Genomic DNA, 17,313 nt, shown 5'->3' with positions numbered 1-17,313 from the left:
GCCACCTTCACCCGTTCGACAGCCGCCAGGGCTGCCAGAAAGCAGGTCACAATTTTTTTTATAGTCTGTTTACCAAGATGCTGTTTTTACTGCCGAGGTTTCTCTCATTTTATCTCTTTTTCCCTTTTCCCCAAACAGACTGGCCTGTATTTTCTGTCCTGGTTTTTTTTTTTCTCTTTCTCCCTCTCTCCGTTCTATTTTCAGAACTCTAATTTTATATGGTATGTCCCTTCTTTTTTTTTTTTTTTTTTTTGGTAAATATTTGCCATAACTAAGCCAGGCACATCCAGTTTAAAAGGCTCCATCCCACAAAACATCAGGCCTTTAATGATATGCATCTCATTAACGTGTCCTATGAAAGGGAGTATAGAAAAAAAATGCAACTTACAGACTTTCTCACTTTTTATATCTAGAGAGACCTATATTTATATATGAGGACAAGCTGAAAACTGACATTCTGAGCCCCAATACAAGGCTAGTACAATGGTCATTTGATTCAGGCTTCGAGACCTCAGAAGCAGTTTCAGGAGAGAGGGGCTACTGGTCTGTATACACTGCTGGTCCTCCCAGGTGGTTCTGATAAGGTAAGTACAGCTAGAACCAGTCCTCAAACCCAGAGGTATTAAGGCTCTTTAGATAGAGGAACAAAACTCTGGGAAGTCCTCTGACATGAAATTTCCTAAAATGGCTGTAAGAAAACAGAATGGAAAAGGGCATCAATATTTCCCTTCTTCTCTGGCTGATAAGTTAAAGAAAGGGAAGTTATGAGTTAAATGAGTGCTTGGAGAGATCCCTTCCAAGCTAGAACTTCCACATCTCCCACTTACTGTCCAAAGGCTTCTCCAGATGTACAAAGCCCCAAAATTGAAGGGAAGATTTCTTTCTGTATGTGTTAGGTTGGATGAAATGGTCCATATGGTTGAGTTAACTTACAATACTGAACAAAAGACATAGCATCAAATAAGCACTCTCCAAATACTTGTCTGTGATATACTTTTAAATCAAGTTTGAGGCTAGGTGTGGTGGCTCATGTCTGTAATCCTAGCACTTTGGTAAGCTAAGGCAGGAGGATCACTTGAGACCAGGAGTTCAAGACCAGCCTGGGCAAAATAGCGAGACCCAGGATCTACTAAAAATAACAGAAACATCAGCTAGGCATGGTGGTACGTGCCTACAGTCCGAGCTACTCAGGAGGCTGAGGCGGGAGGATCACTTGAGCCTGGGACATCAAGTCTTAAGTAAGTAACGATCATATCACTGTACTCCTGCCTGGGCAACAGAGCAAGACTCTGCCTCAAAAAGAAAAAAAATAATAACCTGCAGTTTGATATTCTAAGATGGTGTAGAAGGAGCCCCCAGCATTCAGTGCTTTTGATAAGACATGTTGGGGCTGGGAAATAGATACATGAACTGAAAGACCCTGCATGGCTGTTCAGGTAGCACCTCCTGGGGACTCTATACATTGCAGGGGTCACCAAAGATCCAGAGTCTCTAACTCAGTTTTCATTAGTTCATTTAGGGAGGATCAGATTTTAGAAGATTGGCTAATGCTAAGTAAAAATTATAAGAGACTAATTTCAAAATTAAAATGCCAATTTATTAGTTTACAAGGTGAAGTCTAGTCCAGTTACTAAAATATCTTCGGCTGCTTTTTCCTGGGAAGCTGAATAAATATTGAGAGTGCTACTTGTGAAACACAGGAAAAGGGCAAAAATGGGCGACTAGCTTTAGGGGATAGTTTACATACACTGTACAAGCTAGACATTCATCTCGTTCTACCGTATCACTGTTTTGGCATTGTGCTAGATAACTTAATAGATAGTTACCCCTTGCTTTTTCTTTTTTTAGATTCTGTACAACTCTGTTCCTCTGTTAGTACATCTCCTCACACATCATGAATTAATTACATAAAAGTTTTTCTATAATTGCTTGTAAGAATCTAGAGGTGTGCAAGACTAAAAGTGGCAAGAATGGAATGTGGAATAAGAAAGGAGGCAGTACTTGGGGCAGAGCACTCCAGCCCTGAACCATTTTCCTATCTTTTAAGTTATGTCTCTACACTGCTCACAAATTGGTCTCAATCTTGCCTACTGCCCACAAAACTTCCAACATGTGTGACACGTGGCAAGGCAGTGGGATATGACGGAAGAATACTGAATCGGAGGGTCAGAGTCCTGGGCTCTAGTGCCAAATTCTACAACTGTTTGTCTCTATAGAGTTATTTTATCCTTGTGGACCCCAATTTCCACATAAGTAAAAGAGGGTGGCTTGATATAGCCTTAGATTGATAAAGTCACTTCAAAATTCCGTGTCTCTAATCTGGACAAAATATTTAACAGGCTGTTATTTCCTTCACTGAGATACTGGCCCAGGCCCTTGAGATTTGTAACCTAGTTTCATAAGCAATGTATTTATAAACCGTTGGATAGATTACTCTGTAGATAGCTAATCTTACTCATTTTATACTGATTCTTCTTTACACCTCAGTATGAGAGGTTACCCCAAATTTGGAGGGGATACTCTGCTTAACACTTGCATTTCCTATGTACTCACTAAACTCAGCAATTTTGCCATGCTCTTCCCCTAGCTGCTGGGGGCTGCAGAAAACAGAATGCAGTTGCCATCAACCATTCCTTCTTTAAACCAAGCAGTATCATCCCATCTCACAATTTCTCATCATTGCTAGCTTTACCTATACAAAATTAGAAGGGGTTATTTAGAGTAAAAGATTCTAAGAGAGCAATGCATAGCATCAGAATTGCTCAGGCTTCAAGCATAAGATTAACAAAAGCCAAACAGCTTTTAAAGGATTCCCTCAAACCACCACACTTCAGGAAAGCCCCTTAGATTATGTAACTGAATGAAATAATCTAGTTGTGTCTTTTCCTTCAGCAGCAATTCTCCACACAATATTCCTCTGAACTCTTACCTCAAGAGTAACCTCTTCCAAAAATACTTTGCCCAAACTGGCCTGCTATGAACCCCAGATCCCAACCAGATGAATCTGTTTCTTCCTCTTCTCAGGTATCATATATATATAATGTTTTTAGAATATTCTTTGTAGATATGTAAATTCCAGTGGTCTAATCTCCATCAAAAGTCCATTTTTCAAGGACAGAAAACATGTTTTAACTTCTCAGTATAATTCCATCAAGTTTCGTATTTTCAATGGACTTAATAAGTACTGTCCACGAAGAGTTTAAACATCTAAATAGAAAAACAGACCAAAGGCCGGGCGCGGTGGCTCAAGCCTGTAATCCCAGCACTTTGGGAGGCCAAGGCGGGTGGATCACAAGGTCGAGAGATCGAAACCATCCTGGTCAACATGGTGAAACCCCGTCTCTACTAAAAATACAAAAAACTAGCTGGGCGTGGTGGCGCGTGCCTGTAATCCCAGCTACTCAGGAGGCTGAGGCAGGAGAATTGCCTGAGCCCAGGAAGCGGAGGTTGCGGTGAGCCGAGATCGCGCCATTGCACTCCAGCCTGGGTAACAAGAGCGAAACTCCGTCTCAAAAAAAAAAAAAAAAAAAAAGAAAAGAAAAGAAGAGAAAAGAAAAACAGACCAAGGATCTCCCACACTGAATGAAAAAAATGCTTCTGAGGCCTTCTGGCAATTTATCCCTTCATAATTCCCTTATGGAAGATAACAAGGATATCCATGAATCCTGCAGTCTCATTTCCTAAACACTGGACAGCTAAGCTGCCAACCTACAGGACTCAGTCTTTATAGAACTCTCAATTTTCAATGTGACCCACTATGCAAAAGAAATATCACCCGTAAGTGAAGGCTATAAGAGAACGCTTACGGTGTATGGCTAAAATTATGATGCCAATGGGCAAGGTAAAACTTAGAGGTCAGTTGATTGATACTTAGTTTTCTCCTAACTTCTATAACCAGAGAAAACATGTCCCAATGCGAGAGATTCCTTTCATGCCAATACCTTTCAGCTACAACCAGGTACCTCCTATCTACGAGGCCCGGAGGTAAAGGTAGAAGAAGAAACAAAATGAGCAAGGCAGTTTTGTCCTTAAGGACTCTGTAAGCTAACAGGGAGACAGTAATTCTTAGAATACAAGGCAAAAGTAGTATGTGACACAGGAAAGAGAAAGCACTAAGAGTTCCGAAGAGGAAATTAATACAGCTTGTGCTTTTACTTCTTTCACTATTTCTGTCAGAACAGAAAGGTCATGCGACCACCTGACTCTCTTTCTAAGTCAGGGAAATTAAATGCCCTTGGAAAAGACTTTAAAAATTATTGAATGAAAAGGCTGTATCTCCTGGAGGAAAGAAGCTGGAAGTATGCAGAAATCTAGTCATCTATTTTCAAAATATCACCCATCCCTTCATGCCATCCACAAATCCCAGAGAAAGAACTAATCTTTCCACTTGGCTCAACTCCACAGGTCCCTGCTTTCACACCATTCCTTCCCCTTCAACGGCATAAATTTTTCCTTTTCCACTGCTTTCTTCTTTGCCTTCAAACACATATGCATCTTTCCAACTTGTTTTGCTTAAACTACTTCTAGCTCTCCAGCTCTCTCTCATTTATTTCCTACTTATTGTGAAACTTCTCTGGTAGAGTTCTATGCTCATTGTCTCCATTGCCTTATCAATTGATCGTTCTTTAACTGCCTGCTTTCTTCTGATATTGCCCAAGACCATGAATTGCCTAATGGCCTTTCTTCTGTCAGTCAGTTACCCCTTCTCTTTGGTCTCTCTCCTGCACATGACACTGTGGTCCTCCTTGGTGATGGAAACAGCAAAGGATTTGAGTCAAGACAAATATGGGGAAATCAGCTGAATGGCCTTAGGCAAATTAGTTCACCACTGAGCCTTTATCTTTCAAATGAAGATATCACCTAGCTCACAGATTTGTTGTAAGGATTAAGTTATAAAGCACCCACTGTGTCTAGCACACACAGAGTATGGACTTTATATTTGTTAGTTACCCTTTCTTGGCTGATCTACTATGCTATTCTAATTATTTTCCTGTCTCATATTTCCATCACTGGCTACTATTACCACTCCTTCCGGTTTTGACTGTTCCTCAAATATCAAATCATTGGGCCTCTGTTCTTTTTTCCATATTCTTCCCAGCTAAAGATCCATCCATTCTCATGGCATGAAATATCATTCCTTTGTAGAAGATCCTCAAATCTATTTCTGTAGACCCTTTTTTTCAACCTGAGCTTCAATTCTACTTTTTCAACTCTTTCCAAGGCATTCTCACTTGTATATCCTATAATCAATTTAAGTTAAACATGTATGTGAAAAAAACTTCATCTTATGTTTTTAAATTAACTCTAATTATAAATAAGCCATTGGGTTTGTTAAAAAAAAAAAAAAGGCTAAGGTATTGTTAAATGATCATACTGTAACAAACGGATTTTTATTAAACCCTTCCTCTACTAGGGGAAGCGGAGGGAGACTCAACTGTGTAAATCTTCACAAAAAGCTCCGGAGGCACATGAAGCTTATAGTTTAGGCCCAACAGGGATAGATATTTGTCAGAAGTAAGACAATGAGGCCAGGCACCGCAGCTCATGCCTGTAATCCCAGCACTTTAGGAGGCCGAGGCAGGCAGATCACTCCAGGTCAGGAGTTTGAGACCAGCCTGGCCAACATGGTGAAACCTTGTCTCTACCAAAAATACAAAAAAATCAGCTGGGCGTGGTGGCAGGTGCCTATAATCCCGTGACTGGGGAGGCTGAGGCAGGAGAATTGCTTGAACCTGGGAGGCAGAGGTTGCAGTGAGCCAAGATTGTGCCACTGCACTTCAGCCTGGCGCCTGGTGACAGAGCGAGACTCAGTCTCAAAAAAAGAAAAAAAAAAAAAAAGTAAGACATCAATCATCACTGTCTCACAAATCAAGTCTAAACCAAATGGATTTCTCAGACTGGAGATTTAAAGCAAATAAGAGTGGCTCACACCTGTAATCCCAGCACTTCGGGAGGCTGCAGCAGGCAAACTGCTTGAGCCCAGGAGTTTAAGACCAGCCCTCAGCAACATAGCGAGATCCTGTCTCTATTAAAAAACAAATAAATAAACCAAATGAGAGACTAATTGGTGGATGTGGTGGAGCAAAACAGAGGAAAAAATAGTTTTCATTTTGGCAGAGCTGGTAACTTCCTTTGAATAAAGTAAGATATACAGCCCCCTGGAGCAAAGTCTGTTAAACTATGCTAGCCTATCTGGGTCTAGACACAGGAGCAGGCATGATTTCGTTTTCCACAGGCCCCTACAACTCTCTATTGTCTCCTATCCAGCCTGATATATATGTTTATGTTATAGACTGGCCCCTGTAGATATCTGATTTTGTAATATCTGGTTTTGAGATTTTTAGGATAAGACAACTTGAGATATGGGAAAATATTTTGCTATTGGGATTCTTAAGAGTCAGAAACCCAAAATGGATAATTTTTACCCCCTTTGTATTCTTTCTTTTCTGAGACAGTGTCTTTCTCATAATGTACTCACAATTAGTATCTTTCTTTCTTTTTTTGAGACAAGGTCTTGCTTTGTCACCTAGCCTGGAGTGCAGTGGTGCAATCTTGGCTCACTGCAGCTTCAGCCTCCACAGTTCAAGCAATTCTCCTGCCTCAGTCTCCCAAGTAGCTGGGATCACAGGCCTGTGCCACCAAGCCCAGCTAATTTTTACGTTTCTAGTAGAGATAGAGTTTCGCCATGTTGGCCAGGTTGGTCTCAAACTCCTGACCTCAGGTGATCCACCCACCTCGGCCTCCCAAGGTACTGGGATTACAGGCATGAGCCACTGCAATCAGCCCCACTTGGTTTCTTGATTTGTTTCTTTGAGATGGAGTCTCACTCTGTTGCCCAGGCTGGAGTGCAATGGCATGATCTCGGCTCACTGCAACCTCCGCCTCCCAGGTTCAAGCGTTTCTCCTGCCTCAGCCTCCTGAGCATCTGGAATTACAGTTGCCTGCCACCGCATCTGGCTAATTTTTGTATTTTTAGTAGAGATGGGGTTTCACCATGTTGGCCGGGCTGATCTCAAACTCCTGACCTCAACTGATCTGCCCGCCTCAGCCTCACAAAATGCTGGGATTACAGACCTGAGCCACCGTGACCGGCCCCATTTGTATTTTCTATATTGATTTCCTTTTTGTTCTCTCTCAAAATTTTAACAATTTTTTAAAAAATTACTTTATAAAATTTTAATAATTTCCCTTTGAAAACACAGTCCTTATAAATCTTTGTAAAAGGAAAATAAAGAGGTCTTTTTAAGTAATTCTTGAGCAAATGAAAAAATAGACAAGTGGTGACCCCTGGTTACTACAACATTCACAGTGAGAAAACCCCAAAGAGAAAGCAAAGTTCAGAAAAAATACAGTTGAGAAACATGCACAGCCATAGCCATACTTTCCTCCTTGGAGATTTTCATTCCAGAGCTCAAATACTGGTACATTCATATTTTCAGTACGGAAAACCATTCCTTTATATGCCCATGATTAGACTGAACTGAACCCACCCATGATCTATCAATGGCATCGCTATTCTTCGAATCATATAAGCATATGACCAAGAGCCTATCTTCCTAAAGATCACCTTCATGTGTCAATTCTCCAGTCAAAGCTTTCAATGGTTTCCCACTAACAGCAACAGTAATTAATAAGTGCAAGGAGAATGTGCCCCATCTCCTTCCTAGGAGATGTGTTCCTGCTTGAGAATCACTGCACATAATGACAGTTGTTAATAACTGAATTAAATGGAGAAATAAATGTGTTACAAGCAAAAAAAAAAAAAAAAAGCTGGAAACTACTTTCAGAATAAAACACTGATCTGCCAGCCCAACATTTAAGGCCCCCACAATTTAACCTCAAGTTATTATCTTGCTAACTTTATTTTCTACTAATCCTCATCCATTATTTTTCTTATTCTGTATTCTCGGCCCATGTGCTTCCCACCTAAAATGTCTTCCACATAGTTTTCAATCAAAGCCCAGTTCAAGTCCTGCCATTTATAGAAAGCTTTTTCTAATCACTCCATTACTGTGGCCCTTATTATCATTTGCTCAGCACTGTAAGCTCTTTGATGGCAATATTACCATAACTTATATGCTCAGAACCTCATACAGCCCACATACCCTCAACTGAATACTGAAAGGTTGAATTAACTGCAAGTTTTTCTAGGTCAGAGAACTGACACACACAATAGGAGCAAGCATACTGTCATGCATCTAGACTTATCCTTCTTTATGATGCCCACAAGGATACTAAAAAAAAGTCCCAAATCCTATGGCTTGCTCTACATATTGAACAACAGGTACATGGTAAAAGGGTAGCCCTTCTAACTGTAGAAGTAGAACCCTTGTGACTTTATGGCTAACATTCTTTCTAGGATTTTGTTAGGTACTTATTTTTTGACTTTTGAGGTATTAGTCTCTTAACTGGCTCTAAAAAAAGGGAGGTCTGGGATTTCTCAATAACATAAGACTCAATACAATATACTTCATCCCAAAGTTAGGACTGCCTTTCAGAAAACATAAATGTCAAATAAATAAGGCAGGTAGTAGAATGGAAATATAGACTACTCATCTATTTACATGTAAGGCCGCCTATGTCTAAGGCTACCAACAGGTGATTATTTGATGGCTTATTCATAAGACAAGAAAAATTTTAAAAAGTGAGAAGATATGATTCCCTCATGTATTCAACAAATATTTATAGAGTGCCTACTATGTATGGAGGCACTGTTCTAGGCACTGGAGATAGACTGGTGCACAAAACACACATCTTTGCCCTTGTTGAGCTTATATTTTAACAGATGGGAGATAAACCACAAACAGTAAGTATAATAAAATAATGCCATTTATGGCAATATGTTGGAAACTAGGTGCTACAGAAAAAATAAAAAGTAGAGGATGGTAAAGTGAAATGGGAGTGCTAAGGTGCAGAGGGGGAAAAATGTAGCTTACAACTTTAAATGAGTAGTCAGGGTAGACTCTATCGGGAAGGTAACATTTGAACAAAGACATTGTTGTAGTCCGTGTAGACAGACGGTCTATGTAGATACGTCTCCATATTCTTTGACACAGCTCCCCTTAAAAGGTGAAGTTTAATTACCCTACACTTAAATGTGACCTAGACTTAGTGACTTATTTCTAATAAAAAAGAATACAGTGAGATAGTGATAGAATGTAACTTCTGAAATTATGTTATAAAAGGACTTGGTTTCATTTCTCATTTTCTTTTCTTTTTCTTTTTTTCTTTTGAGACAGAGTATTGTTCTGTCACCCAGGCTGGAGTGTAGTGGTGTGATCTTGGCTCACTGCAACCTCTGCCTCCCAGGTTGAAGCAATGCTCCCACCTCAGCCTCCTGGGTAGCTGGGATTACAGGCGCATGCCACCATGCCCAGCTAATTTTTGTATTTTTAGTAGAGACAGGGTTTTGCCATGTTGGCCAGGCTGGTCTTGAACTCCTGACCTCAAGTGATCTGCCCGCCTCGGCCTCCCAAAGTACTGGGATTACAGGCATGAGCCACCGCACCTGGCCTTGGTCTCTGTTTCTTAGATCACTGGCTCTGGAGGAAACCAGGTCCTGTGAGCAGCTCTCTGGAGAGGCCATGTGACAAGTAATGGCACCTCTTGCCAACAGCCACATGAGAAATCTTGGATATGAATTATCCAGACCTTACAATGACTGCGTTACCAGTTGACATATTGACTGCAACTTCATGAGAGACGCTGAGCCAGAATCTCACCCGCTAAGCTGCTCCCATATTCCTGACCCTCAGAAACCATGCAAGATAATTAATGTGTGTTGTTTTAAGCCATTACATTTTGGGACAATTTGTTACACAGCAATGGATAACTAAGAGAGACTTAAAGGAAGTGAGGGAGTTGGCCACACAAATATCTGAAGAAGGAACATCCCAGGCAGAGTGAACATCCCAGGCAGAGTGAACAGCCAATGTAAAGGCCTAAAGGCAGGGCATGCGCAGAGTGTTAAAAAAAACAGCAAGAGGCCAGTGTGGCTGCAGTGGAGTGAATGAGGGAAAAAAGTAGGAGATGAGGTCAGAAAGGGAAAAGAGTCCTGTAAGATCATATAGGGTTTTATAGGCTACCATAAAGTATTTGGATTTCACTCTGTACAGGAAGTGTTAAGCCACTGAAGAGCTTTGAGCAAAAGAATATCACGATGTGTACCATGTGACTTAATAAGATTGCTTTGTTGATAACAGGCCTGGGTGGGGGTAGGAGTAGCAGCAGGGATACCAGCAAGGAGGCTTTTGCCATGATGCACGTAGGAGATAATGGTGGCTCAAACCAGTGTGGTAGCAGCAGAGGTGAGATTATGGGCACAGTTTTAAGATACAGCCAGCAGGATTTCCTAATGGACTGGCTGTAGGAAGTGAGAGGACAGCAGCTAGGATTGACTCCAAGGTTTTTCACCCAAGCCAAGTAAAAGAATGAAGCTTCCATCAACTTAGATGGGAAGAGGTTGTTGGAAAAGCAAATACGGGCATAAGACTGGAAGTTCAATTTTGGACTTGTTGAATTTAAGATATCTTTGAGTCTTCTGTATGAAAATGTTGAAGAGGCAGTCTACAGCAGGTGTCCCCAAACTGCGGCCCGCGGGCCGCATGCATCCCCCTGAGGCCATTTATCCGGCCCCCCGGCACACTTCAGGAAGGGGCACTTCTTTCATGGGCAGTCAGTGAGAGGAGCACAGTATGTGGCGGCCCTCCAACAGTCTGAGGGACAGTGAACTGGCCCCCGGTGTAAAAAGTTTGGGGACGCCTGGTCTAGAGTTTTAGGGTAAGATCTAGAGTGAAGAATAAATGTGGGATTCATCCACAAGATGGTATTTAAAGGTGCTATGCTGGAATGCCAGAGGAGCAGGCTGAAGAGGTCAAGAGGACAAAATCATAAATGATCATGTGTGGCGTGCAAGGAGTTTGAACTTTATCCTGCAGGAAACTGGGAACCACTAAAGGACTTTGCAAGAAAGTGTCATAATCAAGTTTCTATTTCAAAGACATCACTCTGACAGAACTACAAGTTCAACTGCAGGAGAGTAAGAACTGACCAGGAGACAAATTAGGAGGCTATTGCACGATCAAGCCAAAAATGGGAGAGAAAAGCCAGGCACAGTGGCTCGCACCTGTAATCTCAACACTTTGGGAGGCCAAGGCAGGTGGATAACCTGATGTCAGGAGCTCAAGACCAGCCTGGCCAACATGGTGAAACCCTGTCTCTACTAAAAATACAAAAATTAGTCAGGCATGGTGGCTTAAGCCTATAGTCCCAACTACTCAGGAGGCTGAGGCATGAGAATCACTTGAACCTGGGAGGCAGGGATCACGCCACTGTACTCCAGCCTGGGCAGTGAGACCAGTGAGACTTGGTCTCAAAAAAAAGCCAGAGTGGGAAAGGGGAGAGAAAAACGACTAACCTCAGACAACAGAAGCTGGAATAGAGAAGATAGGCAGATTCAAAAGACAGTCAACAAGTTGGGCTTTGAAAGTAAGGACAAAGAAGAAAGGGGGTGACCCCCAAACTTCTAGCTTAGAAAACTGAATGAATAATGATATCATTCCCCAAGATAAGAAGTATAAGAGAAATAGCCTGGGGGAGTAGATAATTCATTTTGGGCATGTTTAGAATATGCTTTATGTGGGACATCCAAGTGGAAATGTCAAACATACAGAAAGAAATATGGGCCTAAAACACAGTGGAGATATAAAATTGGTACTCAGTGATGTACTTACAAACAATAGTTGACACGGGGGTCTAGATGAGATGACCCAGAGACAGGGAAAGTGAAGGGTGAGAGGATCAGGGACCTGATCCTGGGAAACACTAACCTTTAAGAGGCAGGCAGAAGATGGAGAGCCAGCCAAGGAAACCAATTAGAACTATGAAAAAGCTTAACAGGATGGCAATTTTCAGGTGAAAGCATTGCCCATCTTCCCACAGGTGACAGAAGCACTAGTTTCATAAGAGCAGCAGTGATTATCTTCATAGCTTAAAGTATCTGCTCTAGAATCAGGCTGCAACCAGACAGGAGATGAAGACAGTAACTACAACTAGACAGAACATAATAACCACGGCTGCATTTAGGATGCTAAATCAAATCAATGTTAACTATAGCCCCCTAATTTCTTAGCTAAGGTATTATACTGTACAGATTAGTTAAGATTTATTTATAAGGGCCGGGTGCGGTGGCTCAAGCCTGTAATCCCAGCACTTTGGAAGGCCAAGGCGGGCAGATCACGAGGTCAAGAGATCGAGACCATCCTGGCTAACATGGTGAAACCCCCATCTGTACTAAAAACAAAAAAATTAGCTGGGTGTGGTGGCGTGTGCCTGTAACCCCAGATACTTGGGAGGCTGAGGCAGAAGAATTGCTTGAACCCAGGAGGAGGAGGTTGCAGTGAGCCAAGATTGTGCCACTGCACTCCAGCCTGGCACCTGGCGACAGAATGAGACTCTGTCTCAAAAAAAAAAAAAAAAAAAAAAAAAAAAAGATTTATTTATAAGGCATTCAGAATCCAGCAGTAAGAACGACTGCTATGGTGAATACTCTCCTATGAAGAAAGAGAAGGAAAGAACTGCAGAATCTCCATCTCTGCTTAAGAGACCCCTACCAAAGGAAGCCAACTTCACACAACTGCCCAGGTTTTGGTTTCAAGGGCTGCTTCCTAGCCAGAGGTTGCCAGCTGTAGAGGGCGGGGCTCTATTTTGGGCTGCCTGCTGTCCCTGAGCCTGGCCGCGTCTGGTTGAGCAGCATGCAGCCCCAGTGACTCACACACCCATGCAAACCGCCTGTGGCTCAGTGGCATGGCCTTGGAATGCCAGCCTTAGGCCAGCTCCCTCCTCACCCCATTACACTGGGATAAATAAATAAAGAGCCGGCCAGAAGCCACACAGCCTGATGGCAACCAGATGGAGAGAGCGAAGCATGGATAGGGCCAGGGGAAGGAACTCCCTCCAGTGGACTAGACTGAGAGTGGGCTCTGCCCAGTCATCCTAAACTTCCTCTTTAGTACAGTTCCTCCCGCCGTGTAACAACAGTCCCTAATGCTCTGACTCTTCTTTCATTCCTAAAGATGCCTCTCTACCCATACCTACAAAATGCCCTATATTGGGTTCTTACCCTCCATGAAGATGCCAACAGGCACCCCACCCAGCCTTGACTTGAGTGGATATTGCCAGTATTTCCCCTCTAGTCAGGCCAGTATTAATTGGCCCCTTGGATTCCCCAGAATTGAGAAATCAGAGGCTCTTAGAGGGAGTAGAAAAACAAAAGGACCAAACAGGGAGAAGTAACCCCTGTTCAATTCTAACTTTCCCAAACCTTAGTATCCTAACAACCTGCCTGGCCTGCTGCCCCCTGTGACTTATTGTCTATAGACTCTTGCCTAGTAATAATCCCAGTAAGAATTTAAAAAACTGACCCCAGGCAATGACCGCATGGCCGTCTGACACCAGCCCTGGCCCCTCTGCGCCTTCATCCAGAGCTCTCTCCTTGGTTTGTTTATCTTCCTATTCCATGTTGCTTATTTTGATGGCACATCCTTTTAGTTCAGTCTTGGGTGACCCCATGACCCTTCTGTGTCCTGTTTGTAGGACCCCGGGCAAGCAGGGTAACTAAAAAGATGCAGCAGTCATAAGGAGCTCTACACCCCCAGTAGGAAACCTTTCAGTTTTAGCAGCTATACAGGACATTCTGAGGACAGTGCAGCAACCCCAGAGGTCACGAGAATTCCATGTTACCCCAGCCCTTATGTCTCCCCTAACTGGTGTGTACAATCAGTTAAAGTTGCAAAACAAAACAGGGATAATTCTAGACTGTGTGTCAAGAAATGTAGGAAGTCCTAAACATAAAGCTACAGCTATATGACCTTAGGCAAATCACTTAACCTCTCTGAGGCTCGACTTCTTCATCTATAAAATGGAAAGCTATAACCATAACTACCTATTTCTCAAATCCTTTCCAGATATAATAAAATTCTACAAATTTATGAGGTTGATTCACCCAGAAACTACAGGACCAGTAGTTTGTTTTTTTGGGTTTGTTTGTTTTTTTTTTTTTTTTGAGACAATCTTGCTCAGCCACTCAGGCTGGAGTGCAGTGGCACAATCCTGGCTCAGTGCGACCAGTCTCCCGGGTTCAAGCGATTCTCCCGTCTCAGTCTCCTAAGTAGCTGGAATTACAGAAACCCACCATCACGCCTGACTAATTTTTGTATTTTAGTAGAGACGGGGTTTTACCATGTTGTCCAGGCTGGTCTTGAACTCCTGACCTCAGGTGATTTGCCCACCTCAGCCTCCCAAAGTACTAGGATTCCAGGTGTGCGCCACCACGCAGGGCCAGGACCAGTATTCTTGAAATAGTTGGTTCTAAAACACTACTACTCTTCCTATGCTAGCACTTAAATTCTATATGCTTCCTCATTCAGTTCTACAGGGCTCCTCCCAACCCCATAGTATGAAAGAGATGAGCCTCCAATTTCACAAATGAGAAGTGATTTATCCAAAGCTGCAGAACGAGCCAAGAGAATAACTGAAGATCCCAAATACAGATCTAATAAGCAATACTGAGCCAGGTCCAGTGGCTCACACCTGTAATCCCAGCACTTTGGGAGGCCAAGGTAGGCAGACCACATGAAGTCAGCAGTTCAAGACCAGCCTGGTCAACATGATAAAAATGTCTCTACTAAAAGTACAAAAATTAGCTGGGCATGGTGGCGCATACCTGTAATCCCAGCTATTTGGGAGGCTCAGGCACAAGAATCTCTTGAACCCAGAAGGCAGAGGTTGGAGCTGAGATCACACCATTGCACTCCAGCCAAAATAAACCAACACTGTATCCACAGGCCACACTGTCATAATTTTCATAAAATCCCCCTAGCATAGATTTATCAAAATATTGATCCCAACTTATTGAAAACTCACTACTTGTAGGCACCATATGCAGTGCTGGGGATATAGAAATGCATTAAGCATGGTCCTTGCCTCAGAGTCCACAGATCAATGGAAGAGAAAGCCATAGTCTTGCAGATGTACAAACATACTACAATGTTATAACTGGCAAAACAGAGGTATAATCCAAGGTACTGTAGTAGCAGGGAAGAAGAACAGTCTATACAAGCAGAGTATAGAAAGGTCTCCCAAACAAGGTGAAGCTAACATCTAGAATATTAATAGAAGTTTATAAGTAAGATAAGGCTACCACATTGGGCATTCTAGATCATGGGAAGAATGTGTATATAAAGATAAGATATAAAGATAAGATAAAACAGCATTTGGGGAATTTAAAAGTCATTCCATATAGCTAAAACATAAAGTACATAGAGAAAAATGTTAAGAAGTCAAGCTCGATAGGTATGCTAAATCAGGAAGAGACCTCTCTACTGAGCTAAGAACCAGCCTTGCATTATTTAACTAAGGGGATGAGGCAGGGAACTGGGGCAATAGGCCTGGCACAGTGACTCATGCCTGTAATCCCAGCACTTTGGGAGGCTGAGGCAGGCAGATCACCTGAGGTCAGCAGTTCAAGACCAGCCTGACCAAAATGGTAAAATCCTGTCTCTGCTAAAAATACAAAAATTAGCTGAGCATGGTGGCACGTCTGTAATCCCAGCTACTAGGATGCTGAGGCAGGAGAATCGCTTGAACCCGAGAGGAGCAGGTTATGGTGAGCCGAGATTGCACCACTGCACTCCAACCTGGGCAACAGAGCGAGACTGGGCATGGTAGCAAGTGCCTATAATCCCAGCTACTCGGGAGGCTGAGGCAGGAGAATCGCTTGAACCAGAAGGCGGAGGTTGCAGTGAACCAAGATCGTGCAGCCTAGGCAACAAGAGTAAAAAAAGTGAAACTCCATCTCAAAAAAAAAAAAAAAAGAAAATGGAGCAATAATACTAAGTACTAACTGTACAATCAACAAGTCCCAGAAGAGTGAGGGAAGAAGATCAATATTGACTGGCATTATCAAAGGTCACTATTATTAATACTTCCCCTATTTGGCATTTAATAGATGTTTCTTTTGGCTGAGCTCAATCCTTAGAAGGGAAACCTAGGCAGGAGCTTCCGACAGGCCACAATTATCTACGCCCCATTCATTCCTTTGCCAGTCCCCTTGTATAAACACTGTGATTTTCCACAACCTACTGTGCCCACAAGGCAGCCCCCAAATGGTAGCCCTAAGGTTTTTACCTTCCTTTCCTGCTGGATGCTAAAAGGGCCTAGACATGTAATGACGCCTACCCTTCTGCTCCACAATCCAGACCTTGTGACCAGATCCCAACAAGCAAAAATTTAGCAACGGGTAAACCAACATTTCCAAGGTTAGAGAATTCCAAATGAAATCCCTAGTACTTTAACGGAGATGTTTTCTAAGTATCAATCAGCCCACTTTCACCTCATGTTCTTTCCCACTTTTCCCCCTTATTGTCCCTAAGTACATCTCAAGCCTTATCAGACTTTCAATGGGCAACTTTTCAGACAAAGGGCATTCCAACCACACAAGCCACCTAACACTCAAAACACAAGTTGCCACTCAGGCACCTGGAAAGAGGAAGCATGGCAAAGACACACAAGAAAACAACAAATACCTTACCTCTACCATAAATTGTTCCAAGAAGGAATTCTCTTCAAATGGTTCTGTCTTCAATCGATCTGTAATAAGGAACAGAGAAAAGAAACATGAGTCATTAGCATGAGCTTCCGACCTGATGGAAAGGGAACAGAACGGGGCTTCTTAGGAAACAGGAGGAAGATGCATCATGCAGAGACACCTGGTCCAGTGGGAGAAGAAAGGCTGAGCGCATGTGGGCAAACAGTAGTGGGAGAGGGTGATTAGCAACAAATGGCAGGTTTGGTGGCAGCATCTGCTCTAGAAGTTTTTCCTGCCACAAAAACAAAGGCCAAATTGAACATTTATTCTGAAGTTGGAGCCATGAAGCTTCCTAAACTCCCAAGTCCATGTTGCTTTGGTACAATTCTGTAGAGCTATTGGTGCCTTCCCAAAGCCTTTCCCTGCCATTGCCTAGGGCATGTCTGGACTCGGTTACAGCTTCTATTGGCCACTTGGGCTCCAGCCAGGTACTCAAGGCAGAGAAAAGTGTTTGCCTAGGCCAGACATGGTGGCTCACTCCTGTAATCCTAGCATTTTGGGAGGCCAAGGCAGGTGGATCTCTTGAGGTCAGGAGTTTGAGACCATCCTGACCAACATGGTGAAACTCTGTCTCTATTAAAAATACAAAAGACTAGCTAGGCATGGTGGCATGCGTTCACAAACCCAGCTACTCAGAAGGCTGAGGCAAGAGAATCGCCTGAGCCCAG

General features: G+C 42.7%; 1 protein-coding gene across 2 annotated transcripts in view; it reads right to left on the bottom strand.

Annotated features, from left to right (window-relative positions):
- NHEJ1 (non-homologous end joining factor 1) overlaps positions 1-17,313 on the bottom strand; it is a 91,239-nt gene that overhangs the window by 58,072 nt on the left and 15,854 nt on the right. For both annotated transcript variants that reach the window (XM_010336305.3, XM_003925515.4), the window contains exon 5: positions 16,589-16,647. In XM_010336305.3, the coding sequence (XP_010334607.1) occupies positions 16,589-16,647 (59 nt within the window). The remainder of the gene's footprint in view (positions 1-16,588; positions 16,648-17,313) is intronic.

Source organism: Saimiri boliviensis, chromosome 5 (assembly GCF_048565385.1).
Source record: "Saimiri boliviensis isolate mSaiBol1 chromosome 5, mSaiBol1.pri, whole genome shotgun sequence".
Lineage (NCBI taxonomy): Eukaryota > Metazoa > Chordata > Mammalia > Primates > Cebidae > Saimiri > Saimiri boliviensis.
This window is presented reverse-complemented; position numbering and strand designations above follow the sequence as displayed.